The sequence below is a fragment of the Antechinus flavipes genome, chromosome 4 (genome assembly GCF_016432865.1).
Source record: "Antechinus flavipes isolate AdamAnt ecotype Samford, QLD, Australia chromosome 4, AdamAnt_v2, whole genome shotgun sequence".
Lineage (NCBI taxonomy): Eukaryota > Metazoa > Chordata > Mammalia > Dasyuromorphia > Dasyuridae > Antechinus > Antechinus flavipes.
This window is the reverse complement of record NC_067401.1, coordinates 478,816,604-478,844,586: the sequence shown is the minus strand read 5'-3', so window position 1 is coordinate 478,844,586 and position 27,983 is coordinate 478,816,604. Positions and strand designations below refer to the sequence as shown.

Genomic DNA, 27,983 nt, shown 5'->3' with positions numbered 1-27,983 from the left:
CCCGGGATAGAAGTCTTGCTGTCCACCCCATCTTTTTCCCCATCACGGTCCCGGAGCTTGATCCCAGAGGATCCAAATCATCAGAGCTTCGAGGTCACTGAGTCCTCCATCTCCCTCATCTGACTTGGGACCCAGGCAGCCCAGCCTAGCTGTCCAAGAGCTCTCTCCTCTGACCAATTGCAGGATGTTCTGCCAGGAAGGAGTCTCCGAGGCACTCCAGAAACCGGGCTGGCTCCTGTTGTCCTTCTTTTTGACTCTGCTGGTTCTTGTGATTGGCGCCTGTCTGATTCGGAAGTGGGAGGCTGAAGCCCGGGCCCGGGCCAAGATCAGAGAGGCCCAGAAGAGGCGAGAGGAATCCCTGAAGAAGATGGAGAGTGCAATAGAACGGCTAAAGCGACAGGTAACCCCTGCTGGCAGTTCCACTCAGACACACCCACTCTGCCCCCTTGCCCCAGAACCAGCAGGGGATCTAGAAGGCAGACTCTTCTTGGTACAATTCTGTCATCCAAGCACACCCTTCCCTTCTCCAGAGGCAGCTTGGGCTGGATGGGGGAATCTTTGTACAAAGGGACCCTCTGAGGAGGTGGAGGACCCGGGCACTGACAGTTCAGCCAGAAACTGAGCTCCCAAAGACCTTGGAGACTACTTAGACTATGCCTTTCATTTGACAGAGGGGCCTGCAACATCTTACAGAGAGGAAGGACATAGGAAAATGACCAACTCCCATTTCTCTAGCATTTTAATCCCTGATAAAACATTTTCCTCATGATGGTCTCCCTAAGAAGATAGTACGACCTTGTGCCTCTTTTTACAGAGGCAGAAACTGAGGCTGAGGGAGAAAAGAGGTGGTCCAATGTCCCAGGTCTTCTGGCTTCAGGCCCCAAAGTCTCTTTATCACACCTTCTCCTCTCTAGACCAAATCCGTGCACAGTTTCTGTAAGACTTTAAGAGGTGATTATTGACATCCATTATCCATATGATCTTTTCCCAAAATTTCATTTAGTATTTTATTTTCTCCAAGTTACACCTAAAAACAATTTTAGCATTCCTTTTTGTTCTTTCATATTTTGAGTTCTAAATCCTCTCTCCCTCTCCTCCCATTCCCATTGAGCAGGCAAACAATTTGACATGTTATACATGTAGTCATGAAAAACACATTTCCAGTAAGGGCTTCAGTGAAAGAAAATATAGACCAAAAACACCCAAGAAAAATAAGTAATGACTTGTCATGAAGAAAGTAAAGAAAAATTTTCTTTGATCTGCATTCAGGTTCTACCAGTTCTTTCTCTGGAGATGGACAGCACCTTTTATCATAAGCCCCACAGAATTGTCTTAGATCATTGCATTGCTGAGATTAGCTAAGTTACTCAATCCCTCCTTGATCCTTCACTAAGATTCCCCCTTTTCCTGTTTTTCTGTGCCCTGTGTGACAGAAGGGAGGAGGGAGGGGAAGCAGACCCAGCTCTTCCCTCAAGAGGCTCCAAAAACCAGAGGATTTCTGGAGTTCTGTAATAGTAAGAAAGAAGGAAGGAAGGAAAAAAAAATTGAGCACCTACTATGTGCCAGGTACTGGATGAAGCACAAATATAATATCATTTGATTCTTGCAACAACTCTAGTAGTGTTATTATTGTCATCCTTGTTTACAGGTGAGGAAACTGAGGCAGGCAGAGAGCTAACTTGCTCAGATTCACACAGTTGTGTCAGTTCTGATTTGAATTCAGCTCTTCTTGGCCAGCTCTCTCTACAGTGGTGGGAGTGGGGAAAGAGGAAAGTGCTTTGGACCTCAGGGGGAGGTGAACAAGGACTTAGAAGGAGAGTTTTGAGTGTGAATGTTATGTGTGCAGCTGGACATGGAAAGATTCTGCCTGGCTGGGGCACAGAGTATGTAAGAGGAGGAGTCTGTGAGCAAACAATGTGAGGTAAAGCTGGAGGCAGATGAGGCAGTGGGAGCCAATGAAGATCTTAGAGCAGGGGAGGGTCATATGCAGAGCTTCAATTCCCCATAGCTCAATCAATAGAATATCCCCCCTCCCAGCTCTTCTGAACAGAAGGCTTGTAATCTTAGGCTCCACCACTGCTCACCCCCTCAACCCCCATCTCAAAGGAGGGAGAGAAACTGTAGGAAATACTCGGTTTGTATGGGGGAAGAGGAAGCGTTAACCATAAGAAGTCCCTAGGGGCCCAGGTTTTAATCCTGGATTTAGAGCGGGGAGGCACTTTGGAGGCCATGGATTCGATGCCCTGATTGTATAGAGAAGTATATTGAAGTCTGGGGAAGGAAGCGATCTGCCAGGGCCACAGCAGTAGAAAGTGGCAAAGTCAAGTTTTGAACTCGAGTCTTCTTGCTCCCAATCCAGGTCTCTTTCCACTGCACCTCCCCTGAGCTATCCTGTGCTGAAGGCACATGGGCAAATTGAGCTGGACTGGGTTATTGGGATCTCATTCACAGAGTTCCAGAATCTCAGAGCTAGAAGGAAACTAACGACCCTCTGATCTGAGTGAGAATCCCCGCTAAAATATCTCCCATTAAGGAACCATCTGGCCTTTGCTTCTCCTTGGAGACCTCCAAGGACGGGGAGCTCACCACTCCTCTCACTGTTGGGAAGTTTCTCCCGATGTCCATCTGAATTGGCTTTCTTCCCCCCACCCCATTATTGCCCCCCGGCGCTGCTCCATAGGACCGATTATAGCAAGCCCACTTGGGACAGCCCTTCAAACAAGTGGGCCCTGTAGTCCCTGGTCCTTCTCAAGCCAGCCTTCTCCTTTTTCTGCTCTGCAGTCCTGGGGCTCCTGTGCCCTCGTTGTTGGAGAGGCCCTCCCTAGGTCTAACTCAGATCCTTCCTGCTGTGGTGAAAGCCCACTATAAAAAAGAGAAAAAAACCCAACAGGGCCCCTGTGTCCAGCAGCGCAGGTCTGTGATCATCATTTATAAGCAGCTCCATGTCCCTGGTGTGTGTGGGGAGGAGGGGGGACTCCCAGAGGGCTCAGGCCCAGACAGACCAGTGAGGAGCCCACTGTCTGAGCCAGGCCCAGGGAGCCCCAGGCCGGGAAGGTCAGGCTATTTCCAGCCTCGTGCTGCTGTCCCAGCCGGTAGCGTCACCAGGATGCCAGTGATGGGGAGATTGATTGCAGCCGGGCCTTTCTGTCAGACTCTGACAGCCTGGGAGAAGAATGTGTATTAATATTAATTGGAACTAATTAGTTGGATAAATCAATCCGCCCGGAGAGACTAGGCTGTTCCCACCAGGATTGGAGCAGGCCAGACAGGTCTAATGAGGTTGTTGTTGGAAGTATGTTTCTGCGTGCGTGCGTGCGTGTGTGTGTGTGTGTGTGTGTGTGTGTGTGTGTGTGTGACTGAACTCTACTGTGTGAGATTGTGTGTACAGAGTGAGTGCATTTGATGGTGAACAGCTGCATCTGGGGGTGGGTGGGAGGGGGCACTATGAGTGTACTTAGCAGAGAAGGTCAGCTCTGCATAGGGGATGGAACCACAGTAGGGCTGGGGTGCATGGGGAGCCTGGCTGACATTTTGCCTCTGACCCCTAATGCTTGTGACTCTTAGTTGTCTTGTGTGAAAATACAGGATGATAATGGCCAAGACTGTTGGTAGAATGAAATGAGATTACAAAAATAACCATCAAGGTGCACAGTGAGGGGGTAGCGTAGGTGGGTGGGTGTGACTGTGATGGAGTCTGGGGAAACTGAGGTTTAATTCTCTTTCCCCCTTCAAGCCTCAGATTTCTCATCCACAAAGTGGGAAGAACAATGCTCACACGACCCACCTCATATGAGCCTATTAGGGTGAAAGCTCTTTATCTGACGAGGATCAGAGCTCCTAGTTCTGTCTCCCCCGCACCCTCCAATCCTGCTCCTGCAAAGCCCTCACAACCAGATTCCAAGGCAAAAGTTGAACAGTGTCCCCCAGGGCTTAACCTCATTGAGCTTTTTGCTGGATCCCCAACCCGGGTGCCCAGCTCTGTGCCAGAAGGAGAAAGGAGCAAGGTGAGGAGTGTGTCTGGAAACAGAACTTCTCTCCAAGGACCAGTGAGAGGACAAGGGTCATTGCACAGAAGGAGCCAAAGAGGAAAGGAGGGTCCTAACTGAGAGATGCAAGCATTGGAGTCCCAGGATCCCTCAGCACAGGTTATATTCATGTAGAAGGAACAGAAGAAAGTTGCAGGGTCTGTGTGATTGTGAACAAATCACTTACCTTTCCTGGGCCTCAGTTTTGCCTTTATTACAGGAAAGGGGTAAGATTGGTTAATTTCTGGGATCCTTACCAACTCTATGTTTTGTGAGTCTGGGGAGGGAGATGGGGATGAATGAAAATGAGGAGAAAAGGGTTTCTCTCTGCTAGTGTGTCCTGGGTCAGCTTATCTCCTCAATTCTCTAGAGACCAATGGTATGGCACTAACAGACCATCTCTTTCATTACCCTGATCCCACAGTATCATAGACATTAAAGTTAAGCAGGTCGTTAGAAATCATATATAATCATACATTATTTTCAGAGGTGGAAACAAGTTCAGAATGAGGAAGAGCAAAGCCACAGATCTTTTGACTTCCATTCAAGTTCCCTTTCCTCCCATATTCTTATGTCTCCTCTCTCTCTCTCTCTCTCTCTCTCTCTCTCTCTCTCTCTCTCTCTCTCTCTCTCTTCTCTCTCTCTCTGTCTCTCTCTCTGTCTCTCTCTCTCTGTCTCTCTTCTCTCTCTCTCTCTCTCTCTCTCTCTTCTCTCTCTCTCTCTCTCTCTCTCTCTCTCTGTCTCTGTCTGTCTCTCTTTCTCTCTCTCTCTGTCTCTCTCTCTGTCTCTGTCTCTGTCTCTTTCTCTCTCTCTCTCTCTCTCTCTCTCTCTCTCTCTCTCTCTCTCTGTCTGTCTGTCTGTCTCTTCCCTTCCCTACAGACTAAAGATGCACTAAACTTTGCTTAATCCAGATGGTATCTGTGATTCAGTTATCAGGGCAAATGCTTTTTTTTCCCTGTTAGTTTTTTTTAAGACATTGCTTAACAATACAATACCCAGAGTTGTGATGTGATCCAAACATTCTGGAGAGCAATTTGGAACTATGCCCAAAGAGCTATCTGACTGTGCATATCCTTTGCTTTCACAGTCTCACTATTGGGTTTATATTCCAAAAAGGTCATAAAAGAGGGAAAAGGACTCACATATGCAAAAATGTTTAAAACAATTCTTTTTGCAGTGGCAAGGAACTGGAAATTGAGTGGATGCCCCTCAGTTGGGGAATGGCTGAATAAGTAATAATAGTGGAATGGAAATGATGAATAGGCTGACCAGAAAAACCTGGAAAAACTTACATGACATGATGCTAAGTGAAAGGAGCAGAACCAGGAGAACATTATACACAGTAACAACAAGACTAGGTAATGATCAACTGTGATGGTCTTAACTTTTCTCAACAATGCGGTGAATCAAGGCAATTCAATAGATTTGGGGTGGAAAATGTCAATCACATTCAGAAAGAGAACCATGGAGACTGAGTGTGGATCGAAGAATAGTATTACTATTTGTTATTTATTTTTTTTTCTTATTTTTTTTTTTGGTCTGATTTTTCTTGTACAACATGACAAATATGGAAATATTTACAATTGCTTGTTATCTTGGGGAGGGAAAGGGAAAAAAATTAGATCTCAAAATCTTACAAAAATGAATGCTGCAAACTATCTTTACAGGTATTTGAAAAAATTAAATACTATTTAGAAGTTAAAAAAAAAAGATAATGCCCAGGACAGGACCAGGATACCAGCTTTTAAAAAAGCAAAATAAAATAATATGTCTGTATAGTAGTTTCTTCACAGACAGCTGAAATTCACTCTTGGTAATACCCTCAACAGAGGCAACTGGGCAGCACAGTGGACAGAGCACTGTACCTGGAATCTGGAAGATATCTTCCTGAGTTTGATTCTGACCTGAGACACTAGCTGTATGACTCTGGACAAGTCACAAATCCTCTCTTTGCCTCAGTTTCCTCATCTGTAAAATGAGCTGAAGAAGGAAGTGGTCAATATCTCCGGTATCTTTGCTAAGAAATCTTCAATTAGGGTCATGAAGAGTCAGACACGACTGAAAAACAACTCAACAATAACACTATCCTCAGCAGCAGGAAGTAGTAAATAGAGAGGCAACTGTAGGAAGAGAAATACTTGGATTTTTTAGTCCAACTTCTGACACAGTATCAATTAGATAGTGCAGTGGATATTGTGTTTCTTAATTTAGAATTTAAAAGATCTGGATTTGAAAACAGCCTTTCCACACTAGCTGTTTGACTCCAGATAACCTCTGTGTGGCTCAGTTGCCTCAACTATAAAAAGAGCTAATAATAGTGCTTACCCCAAAAGGTTGTTGTGAAGGTCAAATGGGTTGATATATTATGTACTTTACAAGCCCCAAAGCACCATGGATGCAAGCTATTGTTGTTAGGCTGGCTCCATGCCTAACTACAACTCTCTGAAGAGAACAGTCTTCATTGGGCAAAGGTATTTCCCAAAGAAGAAAATGTCAGATCTGGTCCAAACAAAGCAGAACAAAATAAGATCCATCCACCTCATTGTATAACTCATTGATTCTAGATTATTCTAGAATGACAGATCCACAACTCTATTGAACTCTCAATCAATCAATGAACGTTTCTTATTATGTGCCGGACACTGTGCTAAATGCTGGGGATACAAAGAATGCAAAAGATAGTCCCTTCCCTCTGGGAACTCACAATCTAATGGAGGAGAAAAACAAGCAAGTAACTAAGTACAAATGAGTTATATAGAAGATAAATAGAAAATAATTAAAAGAGGGAAGTTATAATGTAGGAAAGGATATATGATATGTAAGAAGACTAGAAAAAGAGTGGAATTAGGTATGAAGGGCTTTTATGTCAAGGGATTTTATATTTAATCCTATGGGAATTACTGACATTTACTAAGTAGGGAGGGACATGTTCAGACCTGTGGTTTAGGGAAATCATGTTAGTAGTTGAATGGAAGTGGGACTGGAGTGGGGAGAGGCTTGAGGTAGGCAAGTCCACATATAGCTATTTCAATAGTCCATGTCTGAGGTGATGAGGGTACCAGGTGGGGAAGTGTCAGAGGAGAGGAGGGGCATATTGCAGAGATGCTGCAGAGATGAAACTGACAAGAGATGCTGCAGAGGTGAAACTGACAAGAGATGCTGCAGAGGTGAAAGTGACAAGAGATGCTGCAGAGGTGAAACTGATAAGAGATGCTGCAGAGGTGAAACTGACAAGAGATGCTGCAGAGGTGAAAGTGACAAGAGATGCTGCAGAGGGGAAACTGACAAGAGATGCTGCAGAGGTGAAACTGACAAGAGGTGATGCAGGGGTGGAATGGACAGACCTTGGCAATAGCTGAGAGATAGTGAAGAGTCCAGGATGCCTCCGAGGTTGTGAGCCTGAGGAACTGGGACTGGGAGGAAGGTTTTGTCCTTGACAATAATAATGTAGTTGGAGAAGGGAGGGTTTAGGAGGAAAGAGAATGAGTTCAGTTTTGAACATGTTGAATTTAGCATGTCTACTTGGACATCCAATTCAAGGATCCTGAAGGGGAGCAATATTAGAAGGAGGTTGGAGATATGAGATCAGAAGTCAGCAGAGAGATTGGGACAGGACACACATTTTGAGAAGTGTCAGTGTAGTTGTTGTTGTGTCCTTCATTCTCAAAAAGGACTGTGATATCCGGGAGGTGATGGCATGACATGCAAGTGAATTGGATTTAAGTGAGGAAGAGTTGTGCAAAACTGGCATAGATATAGTAATTAAATCCATGTGAGCTGAAAAGAATGAATTCAGTTTTGAACATGTTGAGTTTAAGCTATCTTCAGGATATCTAATATATAAAAGGAGAAGAGAAGAGGGCACAGTGCAGAACCCTGTGGTACACTTATGCTTAGAGGTCATGATCTGCATAAGGATTCAGAAAAGGAGGTCTGGCAAGAGAAGTAGGGGAAGAATTGGGAAAGAGGAGTAACCCAAAAACCCAGAAAGAAGAGAATATCAGGGACCCGGGGGGTGATTAACAGTGTCAAAGATTATAGAAGATTGGAGAATGAAGATTGAGAAAAGGTCACTTGGATTTGGCAGTGAAGAGATCATTGATAGCTTTGGAGAGAGGAACTTTGATGGAATGACAATAGCAGAAGCTAAAATGTAAGTAATTTAGAAGGGAATGAAGGAGAAAGTGGAGGCACCTCTTGTAGATGGCCTTTTAAGGATTTTATCTGCAAAGATAGAGACATGGGAAGATAAGTGCAATGGAAGGATCAAATGAGGGGTTTTTCCCTAGATGGAGAAGAAACAGGAAAGTTTGTTGACAGTAGAGAGAGATCCAGGAGATGGGAAGAGCCTGAAAATAGGTGATAGAGAGGGGATGCTAGGGGTGCAGTCTGCTGGAGGAGATGGGGTGGAATGGAACCATTTATGCTGATAGAAGGGCCAGCCTTGGTAAGAACTAAGGCACTTCTTTATGTGGGACCGAGGTGAAGGAAGAGAATGGCTGAAGATATTTAAGTGATATAAAATGAGAAGAGGAAAAGAAGAAGCTTGAAGCATGTAACCTCCTTCTTTTCTTTTCTTTTTTTAATTAAAGCTTTTTATTTACGAAACATTTTTCTCACCAAAATAATCTCTCTTTTTTAAAAAATAACTTTTTATTGACAGAACCCATGCCAGGGTAATTTTTTACAGCATTATCCCTTGCACTCACTTCTGTTCCGATTTTTCCCCTCCCTCCCTCCACCCCCTCCCCCAGATGGCAAGCAGTCCTTTACATGTTGAATAGGTTACAGTCTATCCTAGATACAATATACGTGTGCAGAACCGAACAGTTCTCTTGTTGCACAGGGAGAATTGGATTCAGAAGGTATAAATAACCCGGGAAGAAAAACAAAAATGCAAGCGGTTTATATTCATTTCCCAGTGTTCTTTCTTTGGGTGTAGCTGCTTCTGTCCATCCTTGATCAATTGAAACTGAATTAGCTCTCTTTATCAAAGAGATCCACTTCCATCAGAATACATCCTCAAACAGTATCGTTGTTGAGATATATAATGATCTCCTGGTTCTGCTCATTTCACTCAGCATCAGTTCATGTAAGTCTCGCCAGTCCTCTCTGTATTCATCCTGCTGGTCATTCCTTACAGAACAATAATATTCCATAACGTTCATATACCACAATTTACTCAACCATTCTCCAATTGATGGGCATCCATTCATTTTCCAGGCTCTAGCCACTACAAACAGAGCTGCCACAAACATTTTGGCACATACAGGTCCCTTTCCCTTCTTTAGTATCTCTTTGGGGTATAAGCCCAATAGAAACACTGCTGGATCAAAGGGTATGCACAGCTTGGTAACTTTTTGAGCATAGTTCCAAATTGCTCTCCAGAATGGCTGGATATGTTCACAATTCCACCAACAATGTATCAGTGTCCCTTTTTTCCCACATCCCCTCCAACATTCCACATTATCTTTCCTTGTCATTCTAGCCTCACCAATATAATCTCACCAATTTTTCCAACACTGACCCTTGCAAAACCTTTTGTTTCAACTTTTCCCCTCCTTCCCCCCACCCTTTCCCCTAGATGGCAGATAGTCCAATACATGTTAAATATATGAAAATACATAGTAATCTCTTTTTTTGGGTAAAATATGAGACAAAGTTCCCATCAAAAAGGGTGAGAGAAGGAGCCCTGGGAAGTTTGAGGAGGGATGAAAAGATTTGTAGCAACCTGATATGGGATGTATAGTCTAGCAGCAGTGAGGACCTAGTCATTGTTGTATAACATACCCAGTCTGAGCACTTGACCTCTGTGTATTTTGGGAATAGAATAGTCTCCCTGTGGAATTATATATTTGTCCAATTAGGTTATATCAGTCATTGACTTGTTTAAACCTTATAATCATTCCCATCTTCTTTTCCTCCCTCTTTCATTCACAAGCAATTCATTTATTTGCTCTTTTATTAATTTGTAGTATCATATATTTAACATTAGAGATCACCAAGTCCAATCTCCTAATTTTACAGATTAAAAAATTGAGGCCTAGAGGGATAGAGGAATAGAGTATTGGATTTGAAATCAAGAAAGGAAGGTTCCAAAAAAAAAAAGAGAGTTCAGATTCTGCCTCCGATACACACTAGTTACATGTCCATAGCAACCAATTTTTCCTCTCGGAGCATGTTTCCCCATATATAAAATTAAGAAAATAATAGCTATGGAAAGAATGTAATTCACAGGCCACCCCATTGTAACATTTAATACTTTTGCAAACTTTTAAAGCACTACATAAATGTTTATCATTCTTATTATCATTACTCAAGGGTTAGTAAGTATCAGAACTCAAATTTGAGCCTAGTACCTATAACTTGGTGGTTTTTCCATTTATTCCCTCATTTATTGATTTACTCTCCTTCCTTCCTTCCTTTTATTCCTCCACCATTGTGCACAGAGAGACTTCAATTCTGAAATGTTCTTTCTCCACCCTTTGGAATTTCTAATTCCCTTTAATGCTCTGTTCAGATCCTTCTGTAATCCCCTTGGTTGTTGCCGTTTCCCATCCATCTCCTTGGTTGTGTATCTATTTTGCATTTACTTACATGTGTATATATTACGTACGTGATTCTTCTAAGAAATGAACCACTAGAGGCTTCCTCAATGACGTATTAATAGAAAGCAGACAGGTTCTCATTAATGACCTCCCAAAACACATCTTTACCATCACTCAATTGACAGAGAGACTTAGCAAACACAAGCTTTCACTGTAGATCGTTTGGGCAAGGATTTAATTCCACAGAAGAAAATGCAACCTTAAAGCCTCCCCTCCAAAAGGAATCTCCTGTCTATCCATACATAAAAAAAAATAAATTCAAGATTCCTTGAAAGACATGATAACATTAGGGGCAACTAGGTGGTGCAGTGGATAGAGCACCAGCCCTGAAGTCAGGAAGACTTGAGTTCAAATCCAATCTCAGACACTTAACACTTGTATGACCCTGAGCAAGTCACTTAACCCCAATTGCCTCAGCTAAAAAAGAAGAAAAAGAAAAGAAATAATAACAAAATGACATCATTCAACTGCCCACAGATCATAAACATTAGGTAAGGCATACAACAGGGAGAGATCTGTTCACCAAAAGTATTGGCCATTGTAATGGAGGACATCCAGCAGATTCTTAAGTCCCTATGGATTCTGAGGTTCTTGAGCTGCTCCTGTTTGGAGACAGTGACATGTTGACTGTTTCAAGCTCCAGAACAAAGTAGAATCTCCTGGAAGATATCTGTTACCACCCAAGAGTTTGGCTTGACCATTCACACAAGAAAAAATAAGTGGATGAAAAATATTTTTTATCCAAATTATGACATACAGTTAGATGTTACAGATATATGTATATACACAGACATACATATATAATGAACAAAATATTATCCACACAGGGCATCATAGCACCTATACTGTTCTGCTTTCTCTGGTTGCCTTGTTCACTCCATCTCATTCTAACAGGTCTCGAATGGGATTACAGATATTTGCAGAACAGGGCATGGCTACATCTAGAATTCACTTTCAGGATCCTAAGGATAATCCTTTATGGGAGGAACCATATGTCTACACATACACCTGTTGCTTCTAACCAGTGCTCCCCAAATGTGCTTCTCTTTTATACAAAAGAGTCATAATTACACTATTAACTTCTTACCTTGGAATTTTATTCCAACCCTAGATTTCTCACACTGGAAGTCCCTGTTGCCCCCATTGATTAATTGCTTCCGGAACCTCCATTTTAATCAAAATGTCCAAGCCAGCCATGTCTTCACTCCTCTTCAATCTCCACTCTTGACTCTCTGGACTTTTTATTCCATGTCACACAAGCTTTCTTATCCTGAAAGTTCAGTCCAGCCCTGCATTTCTCTCACTGGAAGTAAGATCCTGTATTCTCCCCTTTCCTCTAAATGGATAGTTCTTCCTAGAACCTCTATTTTAGGGAAAATGCCCAAGTTGGCCATGTCTTAGTGCTTTTTTAGGTTCCACTCCTAAGTTCCCAGGATTTCTCTACAATTCCTTAATTTGAATACCTCCCCTTTCCCCCTATCTCCCCAATAGTCAGGCTTCCTTTTACGTATTGTTTTTCCCTATTAGAATGTAAACCCTTTGAGGGCAGGAACTATCTTCTTTCTTTCTGCTGAATTCGACTTCTCCTTCTGAGCCTTTTTGCTCTCGACTCAACAAAGTTGCTTTTCACCTGCTTTAACTCTCCTGTTGAACAAAGCTGCTTCTATGCTACTCTTGGATCACATGAAGCCATGTTGAATTGTTTTAATAAACCAGCATTGGGCCTAGGAGCTTCAGGATTACCTGGTTGTCTCTACTTGCTGAGGAACCCTGAACTTGTTTTCTTGAATAATGGAATATGCAAAGGAGATGAGTTTTTGCTTGAGGTTTTGAGGGTATTTCCCAATTTAAACCATAGAATGAAATTATGTAAGCAAGCCTCAGAGGGGTTTTTCTTTCACATGCTATAGGTAAGTGCTAGATGGCAAAGCAGCATCTCCCCAGGTGGCTCTTCACCCATAGTAGAGAATTCTTTTTCTTTCCAATTAACTGCTTCAAACAACAGTAATTTTCTCCAATCAGATCATCTCCTCCCATGAATGGCTGATCTCAATTTCTAACAGCTTCTGTCTTCTTTTTCTCTCTCTTCTGCTTTCTGAACTTCTGTAAGCAGTTTCCCTAATGGGCTTTTCAGATCTCTTTCCCACCCTCAAGTTTCTGGGTTATTGAGTCCTGATCTTCGGATTTTGATTCTCATCTGGCTGTTAATGTTTCAAATCAGGGCCTCCTATGCGTAGTGACTCATTTCTAACTTAGGTAAAGAGACCCTAAATCTATATTCCTGACAGATAGGGTGCAGATTTTTATTCTACAATAGTTCCAAAGCATTTCTTTGACACAGAAATAATGTGCAAAGTCCTGAAAACAGTCGTATTAAAATTAGCTTCTGGGAAACACTTTAGGTATCTCTACAATTAGTATTTAGTAATTTAGTATTTTTCTTGCTTTCATCCCAGTCCTCCCAGGATTGTCTCTGTTTAGGGGTAGGTCTAATCAGGGTTAGAAGTTAAACACTAAGATTTTCTTCATGTCTTTCTTGCTCCTTTCATTATTAAAATATTTATTTAAGAAACAAGAAGTCTTAATTATCTATTTATTTGTCTATGAAAGAGAGACTCTGGTCTCACTTAAATCATAGCAAGGAGAGTTTCACTGATCCCTCAGAGTTCTAGGGGTATTCCTAAACCCTTAGGACTTTTCTAGCTTAAGCTTCTATTTTGGTGTATCCTTAGCATTGTTAATTATCAGTGATTAATATCCCAATTCTATTTAACCTTGGAATTAACTCCATTAACACTCCCATTACCTTCAACCAATTAACATCAATTAACTTTTCAAAATGGATATTTACTTTAAGGATATAGCAAGAGCAGAAGTCACAAATATTTTCCTCCAGCACCTTGGGGCACACTCTCTCCAATACTATGTCAGATCCTAAAGAGAGTGGTGTCAGACAACAATGTTTTTACGTAGTACATCCTTCCAAATCTATGTTGGCCAATGGATAAAGAAATCTGCATCTCTGTGATGTGGGCAGAATTTTCCCTCTCAACCATTTAGCTTCTGGCAGATCCAGACATGGACTTCCAGGATTCTTCCAGTGGCTTTCTCTCATGATCTTTCGACACAGGGCATAACCATATCTAATCATCTTCGCCTTAAAGCAGGAAATAATAGTCAAAGTGGAAACCACAGAAATATGTCCTCATGGGTTATGTTGACCTGAAAGGAGGGGAAAGATAAAGGCTTGAGGCTTCTCATGCCACCAAGGGCTTAGTACTTGCTTTCTCACTTGAACACAACCAGCTGAATGAGGATTGAAGAACCTCTCACCTTGATTGTGCTAAGTAAGTGCCTTTGAATCAAGCACCTTCGCTCTGACATACAGTCGGTCATCTGAGTCTTTATCACATGGTTAGGAGACCAGAAACCAGGTCAGAACGAATTCATATATTCCAAAATGCAGGTGGGAACTGCATCGGCCAAGCCGATGAATAGACTCATTGGCCAGTTGATCCTCTGTTACACTTTTTATTCACAGATTTTTATCCACATGCTAATTGAATTGAATTAAGTTGAACTGATCTCTACCCAATCTCTGCCCACATGATGGAACTCAAATGATGTCTCTTCCCCTGTTCTCTGTCTCTCTCTCCATCTCTGTCTCTGTCTCTGTCTCTCTCTGTCTCTCTCTCTCTGTGTCTCTTTGTCTTTGTCTCTCTCTGTCTCTCTGTCTCTGTCTCTCTCTGTCTCTCCTCTCTGTCTTTCTCATTCTCTCTCTCATTCTCTCTCTGCAGTCACCTAAAGTGGACTCAGACGCTATCCTCTCCTTGTCCCTCAAAGAGTTGGCCCACCAGTTACGCCAGGGCTCCCTGATCCCCGAGAGCGTCCTCTGCGTTTACATGGAAAAGGTGAGGAGTCTTCAGGTCTATGAGGTGAAGAGTGAACCGCTAGCCCATCTCAGCAATCCCGCCCTCTTACCAGATAACCAGACAGTCAGATCCCAAATGTGTGGGACAGTGCCCATAGCCTCAGACTAAATCCTGGGCTGCTGCTGGGGAGTGGGGAGCTACCTCTGTGTCTTGGGCGAGGCCTCCTGAGGCAAAGCTGGGCCTGGCTTTTTGAGGGAAGGCTGGCTCTTGCTCTCCCTCCAATTGACAGCTGCCTCTCCTCCCCTGAACTCAGGCTCTGGCCGTGCATTACAAGCTGAATTGCCTGACGGACTATTTGGAAGATTGTGAGGATCAATTGCAGGAGCTGAAAAAACAGCCCAAAGACAAGCGGGGACCACTCTATGGGGTCCCCGTGAGCATCAAAGACCCCTATGACTACAAGGTGAGTCCCTGCAGTCAGGAGGGTATACTCATAGAGGAGGGAGAGTGGAGGAGCGGGCGTGATGGTCAGCGTGAAACGTCACAGGGAGGTGCTTCCTGAGGGTTGGGGGAAAGCATGGGTCATATGGGTGTGAGAGATGGGATTCCCTCAGAGCAGAAGTATGGAGAGGGCGAGAGAGTGTGTGTGAGTGTGTGTGTGTGAGTGTGTGTGAATGTGAGTATGTGTGAGTGTGAGTGTGAGTGTGTGTGTGAGTGTGAGTGAGTGTGTGTAAGTGTGTGTGTGAGTGTGTGTGTGTGAGTGTGTGTGTGTGTGTGAGTGTGTGTGTGTGTGAGTGTGTGTGAATGTGAGTGAGTATGTGTGAGTGTGAGTGAGTGTGTGTGTGAGTGTGTGTGTGTGTGAGTGTGTGTGTGTGTGTGTGTGTGTGTGTGTGTGTGTGTGTGTGTGTGAGCATGTGTATGTGAGGGGAGGGGACTGTCCTTTGAGACCCTCTGGAGGAAAAGGACTGAGAGCTTGAGGTGCATGTTGTCACGAACACCTCGCGTCCTTTGCAAGGGCCCCAGAGTGGTGGGGGTGGGGAGGGTGTGTGGGGTATGTGTGTGTGTGGGGGGGTGAGAAGCCCCTGGATTTATGGAGGGTGCAGACAGCTGGATCTTTGCTGTTTCTTCTCCTCCCTCCTCGGCAGGGCCATGATTCCACCTGCGGCATGGCCTATTACCTGGGGAAGCCCGCCGAGGAGGACGCTGCCATAGTGAAGGTTCTGAAGAGCCACGGAGCCGTACCCTTTGTCAAGACCAACATCCCCCAGACCATGCTCAGGTCTGGGACAGGAGGGGAGAAGCCAGCGGGGGTGGGGCAGGAGGAAAAGGGGCAGTAGCTGGCCCGGAAGACAGGAGACCCGGGTCCGACCCTCATCATGGGCCGAAGGGAAGAGATGAACGCCAGTTTCCAAAGTCATTGTCAGCTGTGATAGTCTATCCTAGCGTTCCTTTATGTTCTAATGGCTTAGGTTCTAAGCTCAATTCTGTTTTAATGTTCCCTTTTTTCCTTGGGATATTTCTTCTCTTTCTCTCCTCTTCCTCCCCCTCCCCATGGTCTAGGACCATGTAATAGGTTCTATTTACTTAATGGACTTTTCTATTGTGGCTCCTCCCTAGAAGAAGCTAAGTTGGTTTCCTTCATTGCTGGAAGAGATGGGAAGTCCCAGGAATAGCCCCGTAGAGCCTCGAAGGCCAAAACATTTCTGATTGGAGGATGACTCCAGGTGTGAGGAGACAGAGCAGATCTGACTCACTTTGGGCTCTCTGCTTTCCTCCGCAGCTTTGATTGCAGCAACCCCATCTTTGGTCAGACCCTGCACCCCCAAAACCCCAAGAAAACCCCAGGAGGCTCCAGTGGGGGAGAGGGGGCGCTGTTGGCTTCTGGCGGCTCCATCGTCGGCTTGGGCACCGACACAGCCGGAAGCGTCCGTATTCCCTCTGCCTTCTGCGGCATCTATGGCATTAAGCTCACTGGCTTCCGTGTCAGGTACAGCTCCATGCGGGATTTCCTTCTTCCCCTGAAAGCAGCACTGGGTCCTGTTGGGGACATTGTGGAGTAAGAGAAAGAGGATATAATTAAAAATCAAGAGACGCGTTCATAGAATTCTCCAAATCCCGAATCCGAGAGTCTCAGAGTTGCAAAGGGCCAGGATCTAGTCCAACCTTAGTCAGAAAAAAGAATCCCCTTTAGATAAGAAGCCTTTCAGTTCTCGTGTGACAACTTCCAGTGGGATCCCACCAACCCTCTGCACAGCTCATTTTACTTAGGTTCTGCTTAGATCGTTAGGAAGTTTTTGCCGAGTTTCAGTCTCTTTGTATATATACTTCCCTCCCTCCCCCAACCTCACTGCTTCTAGCCCTGCCTACTGGGACAAATCTTCTTCTATCTGACTGTTCTTTAGCTCCATCCATTTAACCAATTTGAATGAACCTAGTTTATAATTCTCTATTTTTCCATAAGGATAGCATGAATTTAAGCTAAGTCTATATAAACCATACCCCCTACATGGAGATAACAAGGAAAATAAAGCCACTAAGGAGGGAAACAGGGTTAGTTTGGCTTGGACGATTCTTGCTGAAGTCATGATGGCTTTTGGTGATCCCGGCTTCCCTTTCTAAGTGTTCTACAACTAGTCCTTTAATTATTTAGTCTCTATTTTTTACCATGAATTCAAACCAAAATTCACCAATGTCACAACCTGCAGACTCCTTTCCCTGCCTTTTTCTGAATATTGGAACACTATTGGCTCTTCTTCCGTCTTATGACGCCTTTCTATGAGGCTGCAAAAATCACTGAGACAGTGACTCTTTCCCTACTTTACTGGGAAGAGGTCATCTGAACTCATCTCTGGCAACCAAGTGCTCTCTTCCAATCAGTCAATCAGCCAATGTGTATCCAATTCCTCCTAAGTGCCAGAAAGAGAAGTAGGAATTTTTAGTATAAAGTTCTTTGAATTAGGTTTATAAGGAGCCTTTGTTAGGTACCTTCTGTTCCTAGCCAGGAGCCTATTGTTCCTACATTTTAGGCTATGATTCAGAAATCCAAACTCCATTTTCAGGTACCATCTTCCTAATCAGCTGTTCACTCCCCCCCCCCCCCGGCCCCCAAGGTCATCTCTCTTCTTCACTCTTCATCTTCAAAGAAAGCAGTGGTGGAAACAATTCCTGTGCCCCTAAGATTTTCCATTTCTTTGCCAACATTTTATAAACTTTAATAATGGAAGTGTCTTTGTGTCCACATAAATCATTAAATGCAGGTAACTGACATAGGTTCTGATGAGTCTTTAAGATTCTCTACTTACTCAGAATATGTTTCCGAGAAAAGCAACAGCAGACCTCTATGTCAAATACAACATGTCAATTATCACTACTTGTTTCTTCTTCTGATCTTTATTCAATTGCTTATCATTTGATGGTACCCTTACAGCTTTCCTTCTTCTTCTTCTTCTTCTTCTTCTTCTTCTTCTTCTTCTTCTTCTTCTTCTTCTTCTTCTTCTTCTTCTTCTTCTTCTTCTTCTTCTTCTTCTTCTTCTCTTCTTCTTCTCTTCTTCTTTCCTCTTCCTCCTCCTCCTCCTCTTCCTCCTCCTTCTCCTTCTCCTCTTCCTTCTTCTTTTTCTCCTTCTCCTCCTCCTCCTCCTTCTTCTTTATTCCTCCTCTCCTCCTCCTCCTCCTCCTCCTCCTCCTCCTCCTTCCTGCTTTCTTCTGCTATTGCTGCTGCTGCTTCTTCCTCTCAGGAAGTCTTCAAGAGGAGGCTAGTTGGTTACATGTCAGAGATCACAGAACCACCAATCATCAGCAGTAAATGAGATCTTAGTGGCATTTAGTTCTGAGCCTGAACAAGAATCTTTTCTTCGTCATCTTTGACAAGTGGTTAGCCAGCCTTTGCATGAAGACCTCCACAGAGGAGGAGCTCACTACCTTCTTTTAGACGAGTCCACTGCATCCTTATGTCTCCTGTTCTCCTGGAGGATAAAAGATTGTGCTGGTGCAGAGTCCAAACATCTTTCTCTGTCCCCCCTCCCACTTCCCTGATCGCTGCTCCTGGTTATGGCCTCCAGGGACCAAGGTGGACAAAGCTCCTCTCTCTTCCACAGGACAGCTCTTCAAATACTTTAGCCCCAATGCCTCATTTCATCTTCTTTTCTCCAGACTAAACATCGTTCATCCTTTACTTGTTCCTCCCACCCTTTCTATATTTGGGGAATTCCAGTCCATTTTGAAGGCAGGTTGGTTGCCTTTACTGCTTTATTCAACCGTCCCTAGAACACAAAGATATTGGGGAAGGGGCAGCTGTTGGTCCAGGGGAAAGAAGCTGATGTGTAAGTTATTGTTCCACATTCCTACTTCTAACCTTAAGTATCCCAATTTATAGTTACGATGGTGTCAACTCCTCTATAAAGGGGAAGAAGTCAGGTAAGCCTGCCCAAGCTGTGTTCTCCCTGTCTCTTCACCATCCAAACTACCTTTGTCCACCTCCCACCCCGACCTCCGGATTCTGGTTCTGGCCTCCTGGGAAGTCCTTCTTACTGTCTGAACTAATTTCCCCTCCTCTGTGTAGTATTTCTCTCCCAGTGGGAGCTAGGGAGCATTTCTATTCTCTTTTCCCATCTCTCCTCCCCCAATCTTAGTGGTCACCATGGCTGGCCCCATGGCTCGAGATGTTGACAGCCTGGTCTTGCTCCTGCGATTGCTGCTATCTGAATACATGTTCCAGCTGGACCCCACAGTGCCCCCCATGCCTTTCAAGGAGGAGGTGAGCAGGAGTGAAATATGGTGGAAAAGGAAGAGGTTATGAAGGATGACACTGGGCTGGGGCAGAAGTCCAGGGTTCAATTTCCAGCTCTACTGCTGATCCTTTCTGTTACTGAGGCTGTGATCGAATCTCCTTGGGTCCAATTTTCCTAGTGGTCTAATGTACAGAGTTCCACAAGACCCACTTCATTCTTCCCTGTCCAGCCTGCTTGATAGAATTTGAGTGAGGAAAGAAGCAGTTTAGGACTAGCTCTTTGTAAAAAAAAGTCTCTATACCTCTTAGCATCATCAAGGTCCACCTATTTTTCCTTCTTTCCTTCCTTCTTTTTTCCTTCTTTTCTTCCTTCCTTCCTTCCTTCCTTCCTTCCTTCCTTCCTTCCTTCCTTCCTTCCTTCCTTCGTTCCTTCCTTCTTTCCTTCCTTCCTTCCTTCCTTCTTTCCTTTCTCCTTCCTTCCTTCCTTCTTTCCTTTCTCCTTCCTTCCTTCCTTCCTTCCTTCCTTCCTTCCTTCCTTCTTTCCTTTTTCCTTCCTTCCTTCCCTTTCTCCCTTCCTCCCTCCCTTCCTCCCTTCACTAATACCTTCTAAATTTCCTCTCCCAGGTTGGGTGGGTAATCTCAGAGGTGTCTAGTCTGACCTAAACCACCTTTAGCTGGGAGTTATCCATCCTTTGCCTGAAGACCTACTATGTATAGAGCCTTGAGACAGGCGGGGGTAGATGCCGAGTTTAAGTAAGACAAGTCCCTTCCCTCAAGGAGCCCTCTATCTGGGGAATAATTAGGACAAATACATAAAGGTAATAGCCCAGATTACACCAGAAGAGGCAAAGTTAAGGATGAGATTGGGGGGAGCTATGCAAGACTTGCTGGAGAAGGGGCCTTCAAGTTGGGCCATGTAGGCTACTGAAGAATTCAAGAGCTAAAAAGGGGAGGCTTTGGGAACAATCTGAGCAAAGGCTAGGAGGTGGGAAAGTCCAGGATCTATTTGAAAGACAGAGTTGTGCTGCTTGGCTGAGGCATAAACTGTGTGGAGGGAAGGGAGATGTGACCAGACTGGAAAAGAATGATCATAGAAGGCCTTGAACACCGACTATAAACAATTGGACTTTACTCAATAAGCATTAGGGAGACATTAGAGATTTCTGAGCAGAGGAGGAGCATGGCCATATCTTTGTGTACAAAACATAATTCTGGGAGAAGCCAGTTGCTTTAAAAGTTTTACGAGCAGTATGAGAAGATGCTCATTGTGGGGGAGCCCCTGTTCTCTGGATCTAGTTGCTCAGGCCCATGAAGAACCTGGCTGGAATTACTCTTGGCCTTGGCCCTGCTTACGCTGGGCTCCCGGGGCAGTGCCCGGGTTAACAGTCTCGTAGACCCAAGCCGGGACCTTGTCCCAAACAGAGACTTCGGGTTTGGGCTATTCTTGGCTGTGTGTCCCTTTACCTCTGTAGGCCTCCACTTTATCCTCTGCAAAATGGTGGTGGAAGGGGATCTATGATCTCTTCCAACCCAAACAGTTTATGTTCCACATTCTACGGCCATCTCTTGTCCTCTGTCCTCATTGGATCAATCGCCTGCCCTCATCTCTAACCATCCGGATCAATCCATCACCTGTCATCACATTTGCTGTCTCTCCTCATCTGTCCTTCCTTATCCATCACCATTGATTGCTCTGTCATCTCTCATTAATTACTCAGCCTATCAATACCTGTCTGTCTATCACCTTGGAGAAGGCCTATAGGATCAATGAAGCTATAGGGGAGTCCCTGAGAAAAACTCTGGGGAGACAGAGAATAGAGACTGTGAAGGAGAGACTTGAGGAGGAAATCGGGGGAGCCTTGGGGTAGGAGAGGCCTCGGGGAGAACGTGGGGAGCCTCCAGCTTTCCTCCTTCTCCCAGGTGTACTCCAGCACCCAGCCCCTCCGAATCGGCTATGTGGAGACAGACGGCTTTTCCCAGCCTTCCCCTAGCATGCTTCGGGCCGTCCGAGAGGTCTCAAAGAAGCTCCAGGCAGCTGGACACCAGGTAACTGGCACCGTGTGGGGGAAAGAGGCAGGATGGTACTGTGGGGAGTGAACAAGTCAGGACAGACCAGAAACCTACCGTCTGTGTGCCGGACACTTCGTTTCTAAGAACCTCAGTTTCCTCATCTGTGAAGTGGGGACGATAAGTCTTGTCTTGTGCTTCTGAGCTGTTGTGAGGCTTGAACAAGGAAGCACTTTGTAAAGTGCTTCTACAAACCTGAAAGCCAAGTAGAAGTGGGCCGAATTGCTCTTGTTCATCCCGCCTGATGATTCCCAAAGGGGGTTGGGTGTCTCTGGCAGAAAATGATGCTCCTCCAGTGACTCAGGTGCCAAGAAAGCCGTGTCTGCTCTGGGAGACTCCTAGGGTGGGCAGCCGGGCAGCTCTCATCTAGGGCTCCCTCCCAGTGATGGGCTGGGCCTGGCCCCCAGCCCTCTGCAGGCCTCTGTCTCAGTTCCTTCCATCTGTCCTAAGCAGATCCCAAGTCCCCTTCTGTGAGGAGGGCTACAGGGGGACCTAGAGGAAAAAGTAATGTGGCTCCTACCTCAGGGAATCCTCAGCTCCCCAGCTCCATCACACATGGAGATAACTGAAGGAGATGGGACAGTGAACCATCCAGCTTTAGGTTCCAAGCGGGTCCAGGGCCCTGGGGTGAGAGGGAGGAGACTGAGAGCGGGAAGGAGAGTGGGAATGCCTGGCAGGGTGATGCAGGTGGACCTGGGGGTAGCAGGTATTGAGAGGGGGCTGGGCTACCCAGTTTGCCCTGAATGTTGTATTTGGGGCAGGAGAGGCCATAGAGGAAGGCTAGGTTGGGGAGCTTGGGCACTGCCACGTGAGCCTGAGGCCCTGGGGAAAGGTGTGTTGGACCTTCTGGCCTCCGTGCCCAAATTGTCCCCCTTCTCTCTCTCTCCAACTAGATCATTCCCTTCTCTATTCCTCGAGTTGACTATGTGATGGCAAAGTTATTAATTTCAGGGATTTATGCCGATGGTGGCGAAACACTTCTGGAAAAACTGTGAGTTGAATTTCAAGAATGAGGATGTGATGGTGTAAGAATCCAGGGAAGCCCAGGCTCTAGGCCAGAAGCCAAAAGGGAGCTTGGAAAGCCTAAATGGGGACGGGGGTGCCCGGGAAAGCACAGAGATTCACTGTGTGACCTTAGTCAGATAGCTAGACCCCACTCTCTCCCCCAAGGGAGATGCCGTGGTCTCCACCTCAGAGTGCATCCTCCCTGATGATCCTCCGGAGGGGGAGGACCTTCCTGGGGCTTAACTGCCAGCCCTCCTGCTTCCTCAGATGCCCTTCCAGGCTGTGAAGGGATCTGACTGGGATTGGGAGTGGGAGGATGGGCAAGGAGAGGATCAGCACCAGAGAAATCCTGATGACCCTCTCTTTCCGTTGACCAGATACGGGGACATCATCGACCCCTCCATGTCATCTACTGTCTCAGTTCTCCGGCTCCCGGATTTCGTGAAGTGTTTCCTCTCCAAGATCTTAAGGCCTGTGGTAAGCCTTGAGAATGGGGGCCTTAGGGATGGATGGGGCTCAGCATGGGGTTGGGGGCTGAGAGAGAAGCATGGAGGTTCAGTGAGGGAGATGGACGCTCAGAAGGGGAGTGGGCTCAGTGAGGAGGTTAAGGCTCCTGGAAGAGATGGCAGCTTAGCAAGGGGGTGGGGGCTCACGGAAGGAGAGATGGAGATTCAGTAAGGGGATGGGACCTCAGAGAGGGCAGCAGGGTCTCAGAATACAGGTTGATTTTAGATCGATTCTTCTCCTCCACAGGAACCCCGGCAGGCAGAGAATTTGAATGCTCTCCGAGGGGTGAAGTGAGTGCCTAGCCCTCCCTACCCTCCACCAAGTATTCCCTGGGGTCTTGGGGAGAGAGGATACCCATTGGGGAGAGTGCTGGAGTTAGGACTCTGATAAGGATGTGGATTGGGGTGAATCCTGAGATTTGTTTGGGGTTAGAATAGAAGGTCCAAGCTGGCTTGTAGTTAGGGTTCATTTATTAACAAAGGGGCTCTTTATAAAACCTTGGACAAATTATGGGAGCATATAGAGTGGGGAGAAGGTAGCCCTTAGAATGTGAGTTCCCATTCTAGAAGGGGATGTGATGCTGTGCAGAATTCCCTGATCACACTATCCCAGGTGGGAATTCAATTCTCTTTAAGGCTGCCATACAGATAGCACTTGAAGGGACTCCGGTGGGCGTCTTGGGGGAAGGGAAGGCGCCCGAGGCTGGCCCGGATATTTCAGAGGGGACAGATAAGAAGTGAAATCTAGATCATTCTGAAGAGTAAAGGGACCTTTAGGGACTCTGGATTTGGGAGGGGCCTGCAGGACCTCCTTGAAGGACCAGGGAACCTTTATTCTGGGTTGGTAGGGCAAGGGGAAAGTGTAGGAGGCACCATGTGATCTCAGGCCCTGGCTCTTACTCTTTCCCAGGACACCCAAGAATCTCTGGAAGCAACATGTGGCTGTGGAGGTAGTTGAACTGGGGCTGATCCCTGGGAGGCTTCAAGGGTTAGGAGAAGGAGGGGGACCTCAATCCCATCCGGAAACCCCACCCCCACCAACACACTCATCTCTGACTCACAGGGGAGTCATGTGAGGGGAATACTCAGCCATGCCCTTGGGAATGCTCTGGTACATGAAGGGAGGGAGCCTGGAAGTCCCAGTGAGGGGACAATCTTAGGGCCTCCATCTCACTTTTACACAGGACCTGGAGACCCAGTCTTGGCTGAGCCCCTACCAGGCTAAGGATTTTCCATGCCAGAGGCAGGGACTTCTTCATCCTCTGAGAGACCCCCCTTCCTTCCCAGTTATGCTGACCCAAGAGCTCCGGCTGGGAAGTTCCTTCTAGGGTCTGTCTCGAATCAGTGAGCCGCGCTCCCCTGAGCTGCTGTCTTTCTGTATCCCCAGGACTATCAGAAGGAGGTTATGGCCAACTGGAGAGCTCACAATCTGGATGTGCTGCTGTACCCAGCTCTCTGCCCTGCTTTTGACATAGGTTCACCCAGCAAAGCGACAGGTGGGAAGACTAAGCATTTGATGAGCCCACTTGCATTATGGGGGTGATGGAGGCAATATTAATCTGAACCGTTGGTCAAGACTCCTTGGACTTTTGTGTCTTATCCCAGTGGATAATCCCTAACCCCAAAGGAGACCCACAGCCACCTCAGGACTAGGCTGAACCCCATCTGTGGCTGCGGCCAAACCCCAGACCCAACCTTATTCCCAACGCTGCCTTCAACCAACCCAATCCTAACTCTAAACCCAATCCTAAGCTGCCCTTCCTTGTGTGAATTAGGAGACTTGAGGGAAGTTGCAAAGAGAAAAATTAAGAGCTATCTACCCATGAGAACTATCAAAAGTAGCCTTGAGAAGCAGCATGTTACCCCTTCCCACAGGACTCCAAGTAAAGGTTGGGATCCTGTGGGGAATAAATGGGAGATTCTTATTCTCTTGGGGATTGGGCTAGCGAGGTTTTAAGTCTCTGACTGTATTCTCTTGTCTCTTGACACACTCACCACGTTTGCTCTTTCTCATCAGAGAAACATTTAAAATCTCACACCAATGGGTGCTCCTCCTCCCCTCACCCTGAATATAAAACAGAAAGACAGGAAACTTGGAGGAACAGAGGTGGGAGCAGCACTCTACTTAGGCTGCTGCTTCGCATTGCTCTCCCAAATGATCTTCCTCTCACCATTCTTTGCATGGTCTCACCACAGACCATGGAACGACCGACTCATTTCTTTCAAGTCAAATCTTTACTGAGCAAAATCTACTCCAGAACATCTAGAGCCCTATCCAGTCCAAGACAAAGTCCTAGAGAAATGACTTTGAGACGATTTTGTTTGGGAATATTTGGGCCAGGACGCCATCTTTTATTGAGGGGAGAACTTGGCCCTCTGAGGCAGAGGTCAAAGGTTGTGGCTCATTCTTCTCCAAGAGGTTGGAGGGCGATCCTGGGTGGGTTGTGGGTTGGCAGAGTGGAGAAAGGCCTTTGAGATCCTCCCTGATTCTCTCCTCTCTTGGGGATCCAGATCCTGCTTCCTACATGGCTCTGTTCAACATCCTAAACTTCCCAGTGGGTGTTGTGCCGGTGGGCAAAGTGACTCAAGAGGATGAAGAAGAGTTGGCTTCGTACCGTGGCTATTATGGAGACACTACAGACAAAAACTTCAAGAAGGTTAGCTGCCCTTCTGACTCCTTGCTGTCTGGTCAGCTCACACCTTTCCCACCTCTCTCTAGCTGGCTGAACCATCCCTAGTAGGTCAGTGTCCAAGGTCCATTCTACTCAGTGTCCAGATGCAGGTGTGAGTAAACGGACACCATGATGCAGAATTATCTAACTCCCAATTCTAGAACTATATGGGATTTATGCCAACTCTGTGAAGTAGGTAGACAGATATTACCAGCCCCATTTTAGAGATCAATAAACTGAGGCACAGAATCACAATGACTTTCCAAGATCATTGACCTAGTTCCTGAGCCAAGACTCACTCTATGTCACCCTAACAGATGACAGATCTTGTATTATACTATAAAAGTCCGCTTTTGGACAAAGGGTCTATCTAGGGAAGAGTATGGATTTGAGAAGGGGATAAGGAGAACAATTATTACCTCATTTAATTACTTTAATTAAAATAATTACCTCATTTAAGCCTTTAAAAACTCTGGGAAATGGATGCTGTGATGATAATAACAGTTTTTTTCATTTTATCAGTTGAGGCAAACAGATTTAAGTGACTTACTCAGGATCACACAGCTAGTAAATGTCTGATACTAAATTTGAACTATAATTGAAGACGGAAGGGCAAATTCTTAGAGATAATAATAAAGAGAGCTAGCCAAACCTTCTTATATTTTACTTGGTCTTCACAATAGCCCTGTGAGGGTGATGTAGTTCTTATCCCCATTACTGATGAGGAAACTAGGCTTAGAGAGGTAAAATAATAGCTAATAATAAGAAGAATAGTTAACATTTATATAGTGCTCGGCATTGTGCCCGGCATTGGGCAGAACAAGTATCCGAGGTAGGAGGTCTTCCTGATCGAGTGATCTCCCTAGCCATCTAACCTTGCACAAATTTGGTGATGAAACTTGTCTTTGGTTAGATAAAAGGAAGAAGAATCTAGAGGACTAATTCATCGAATCAGCTCCTTGGATGTGAAAAAGTTGACCCGAGAGACCTCTGAAGGCCCTTCTGGGGCTGAGAGACAGTGAGGGCTGCTGAGGGGGCCTGGGAGTGCAGCCCGGGGACTTGAGTTGAATTTCTCTTCCACAGGCGATTGAAGGGTCAGTGACCCTTCCCATTGCTGTGCAATGCGTGGCCCTGCCTTGGCGAGAAGAGATATGTTTGCGCTTTATGAAGGAGGTGGAAACCGTGGTCAGTGAGAAGAAAAAAAGCAAGTGAATCTGCCCCTTCTTGGACACCCTCTGCCAAGGCCCGTGGGAGCTCAGTGGGGTAAGGGGATTGACCAATAAAAGCTTTCTGACCAGCTGCCTAAATACCTCGTTCTATCGGAGGGGCTTGGTCCCCATCAGCTCTGATTGGTGCAGGCGTCGGAGAAGATGACAGTTTGCCCTCATCCTCACTTGCCCAGATGCCAGCCTCCTTATCTCATTCATTGATCAAATAGGTGATAAGCCTTGCTCTCAGTGCCGGGGGAGGCAACGCCATAGAGTGGATAGCCCGCCCTCCTGAAGCTTAAGCCTAGCAAGGAGATGAGTAACATCATAGAGTGATGAGATAGGATTTTCCAAAATAAGTTTAAAATATTGAGCATGCCCCGAAAGGGCAAAGGAGATGATTTTTATCCAAAAGACAGGGCAGCGTCAGGAGAAACTTCCTGGAGACTGACTCGAAGAGATGAGTAGGAAATCAACCCATGAAGAAGGGGAGGAAGACACAGGACAGGACATAGAAAACAAAATATCAGAGCTGAGAAGGACCTTGGAGCATAGAACACGAGTGTTGGAGCTAGAAGGAGTCTTAGTACAGTAAGAGATGGTAAGAAGATAGAATATTGATTGATAGATAATTATTGTTGAGCCATTTCAGATTCTCTGTGACTCCGTTTCTTGGCAGAAATGCTGGAGTGGTTTTTCATTTCTTTCTCGAGCTCATTTTACAGATGAGGAAACTGAGGCAAACAGAGAGAAGCGACTTACTTAGGGTCACACAGCTAGTGAGTGTCTGAGACTGTATTTGAACTCAAGAAGATGAGTCTTTCTGATTTCAGTTCCAGTACTCTGTCCACTGTGCCACCTAGCTCTCTCTAAAATAGAACTATTATCATATATTAATAAATATTCATTAATAAATAATAATACTTATTAATATTATTAACTATTAATATTCATTAATATTAACAGTTATTATTAATAACTATTAACTACTTACTAAGTGCCTGGTACTATACTTACTAAGTATTGGGAATCCAAAACCAAATAGCAAGACAAGACCTAAAGAGCTCATGATCTAATGAGGGAAGACAAAACACAAAAGCTGGAAAGTTAGAAATGTTGGCTGCAGGGCTGAGAATGTACTACAGGGTAAAATCCAATGGGTCAGATTAGAACAGAGCTGCCTGGTTTCCTTGATGGAAGTTCTGGACAGAAACTTCCTAATCAGTGAAAGGAGATGTCTGGAAAGCCAGGAGCATCACTAGGTTAGAAGTACCTACAGGCCCCAGCTTCCTAT

The 27,983-nt window shown here is 45.4% G+C and overlaps 1 protein-coding gene across 1 annotated transcript; it reads left to right on the top strand.

Moving 5' to 3' along the window:
* LOC127563390 (vitamin D3 hydroxylase-associated protein-like) lies at positions 1–26,788 on the top strand. The gene is made up of 15 exons (XM_051999816.1): positions 1–400; positions 14,431–14,544; positions 14,819–14,968; positions 15,651–15,784; positions 16,286–16,492; positions 18,878–18,918; positions 19,134–19,258; positions 21,152–21,277; positions 22,192–22,289; positions 22,681–22,780; positions 23,057–23,100; positions 23,720–23,759; positions 24,197–24,305; positions 25,321–25,466; positions 26,565–26,788. The coding sequence occupies exons 1-15, from the start codon at positions 185–187 to the stop codon at positions 26,691–26,693; spliced, it is 1,779 nt and encodes a 592-aa protein (XP_051855776.1). The 5' UTR covers positions 1–184; the 3' UTR covers positions 26,694–26,788.
* Positions 26,789–27,983: the final 1,195 nt, after the last annotated feature.

Excerpts from the sequence above, each read along its gene's own strand:
- LOC127563390 (XM_051999816.1), top strand. The coding sequence starts at position 185 with ATGTTCTGCCAGGAAGGAGTCTCCGAGGCACTCCAGAAACCGGGCTGG. Across the intron at positions 14,545-14,818 it reads TCTGCGTTTACATGGAAAAG|GCTCTGGCCGTGCATTACAA; the intron begins GTGAGGAGTCTT and ends CCCTGAACTCAG. Across the intron at positions 16,493-18,877 it reads CTCACTGGCTTCCGTGTCAG|TTACGATGGTGTCAACTCCT; the intron begins GTACAGCTCCAT and ends CCCAATTTATAG.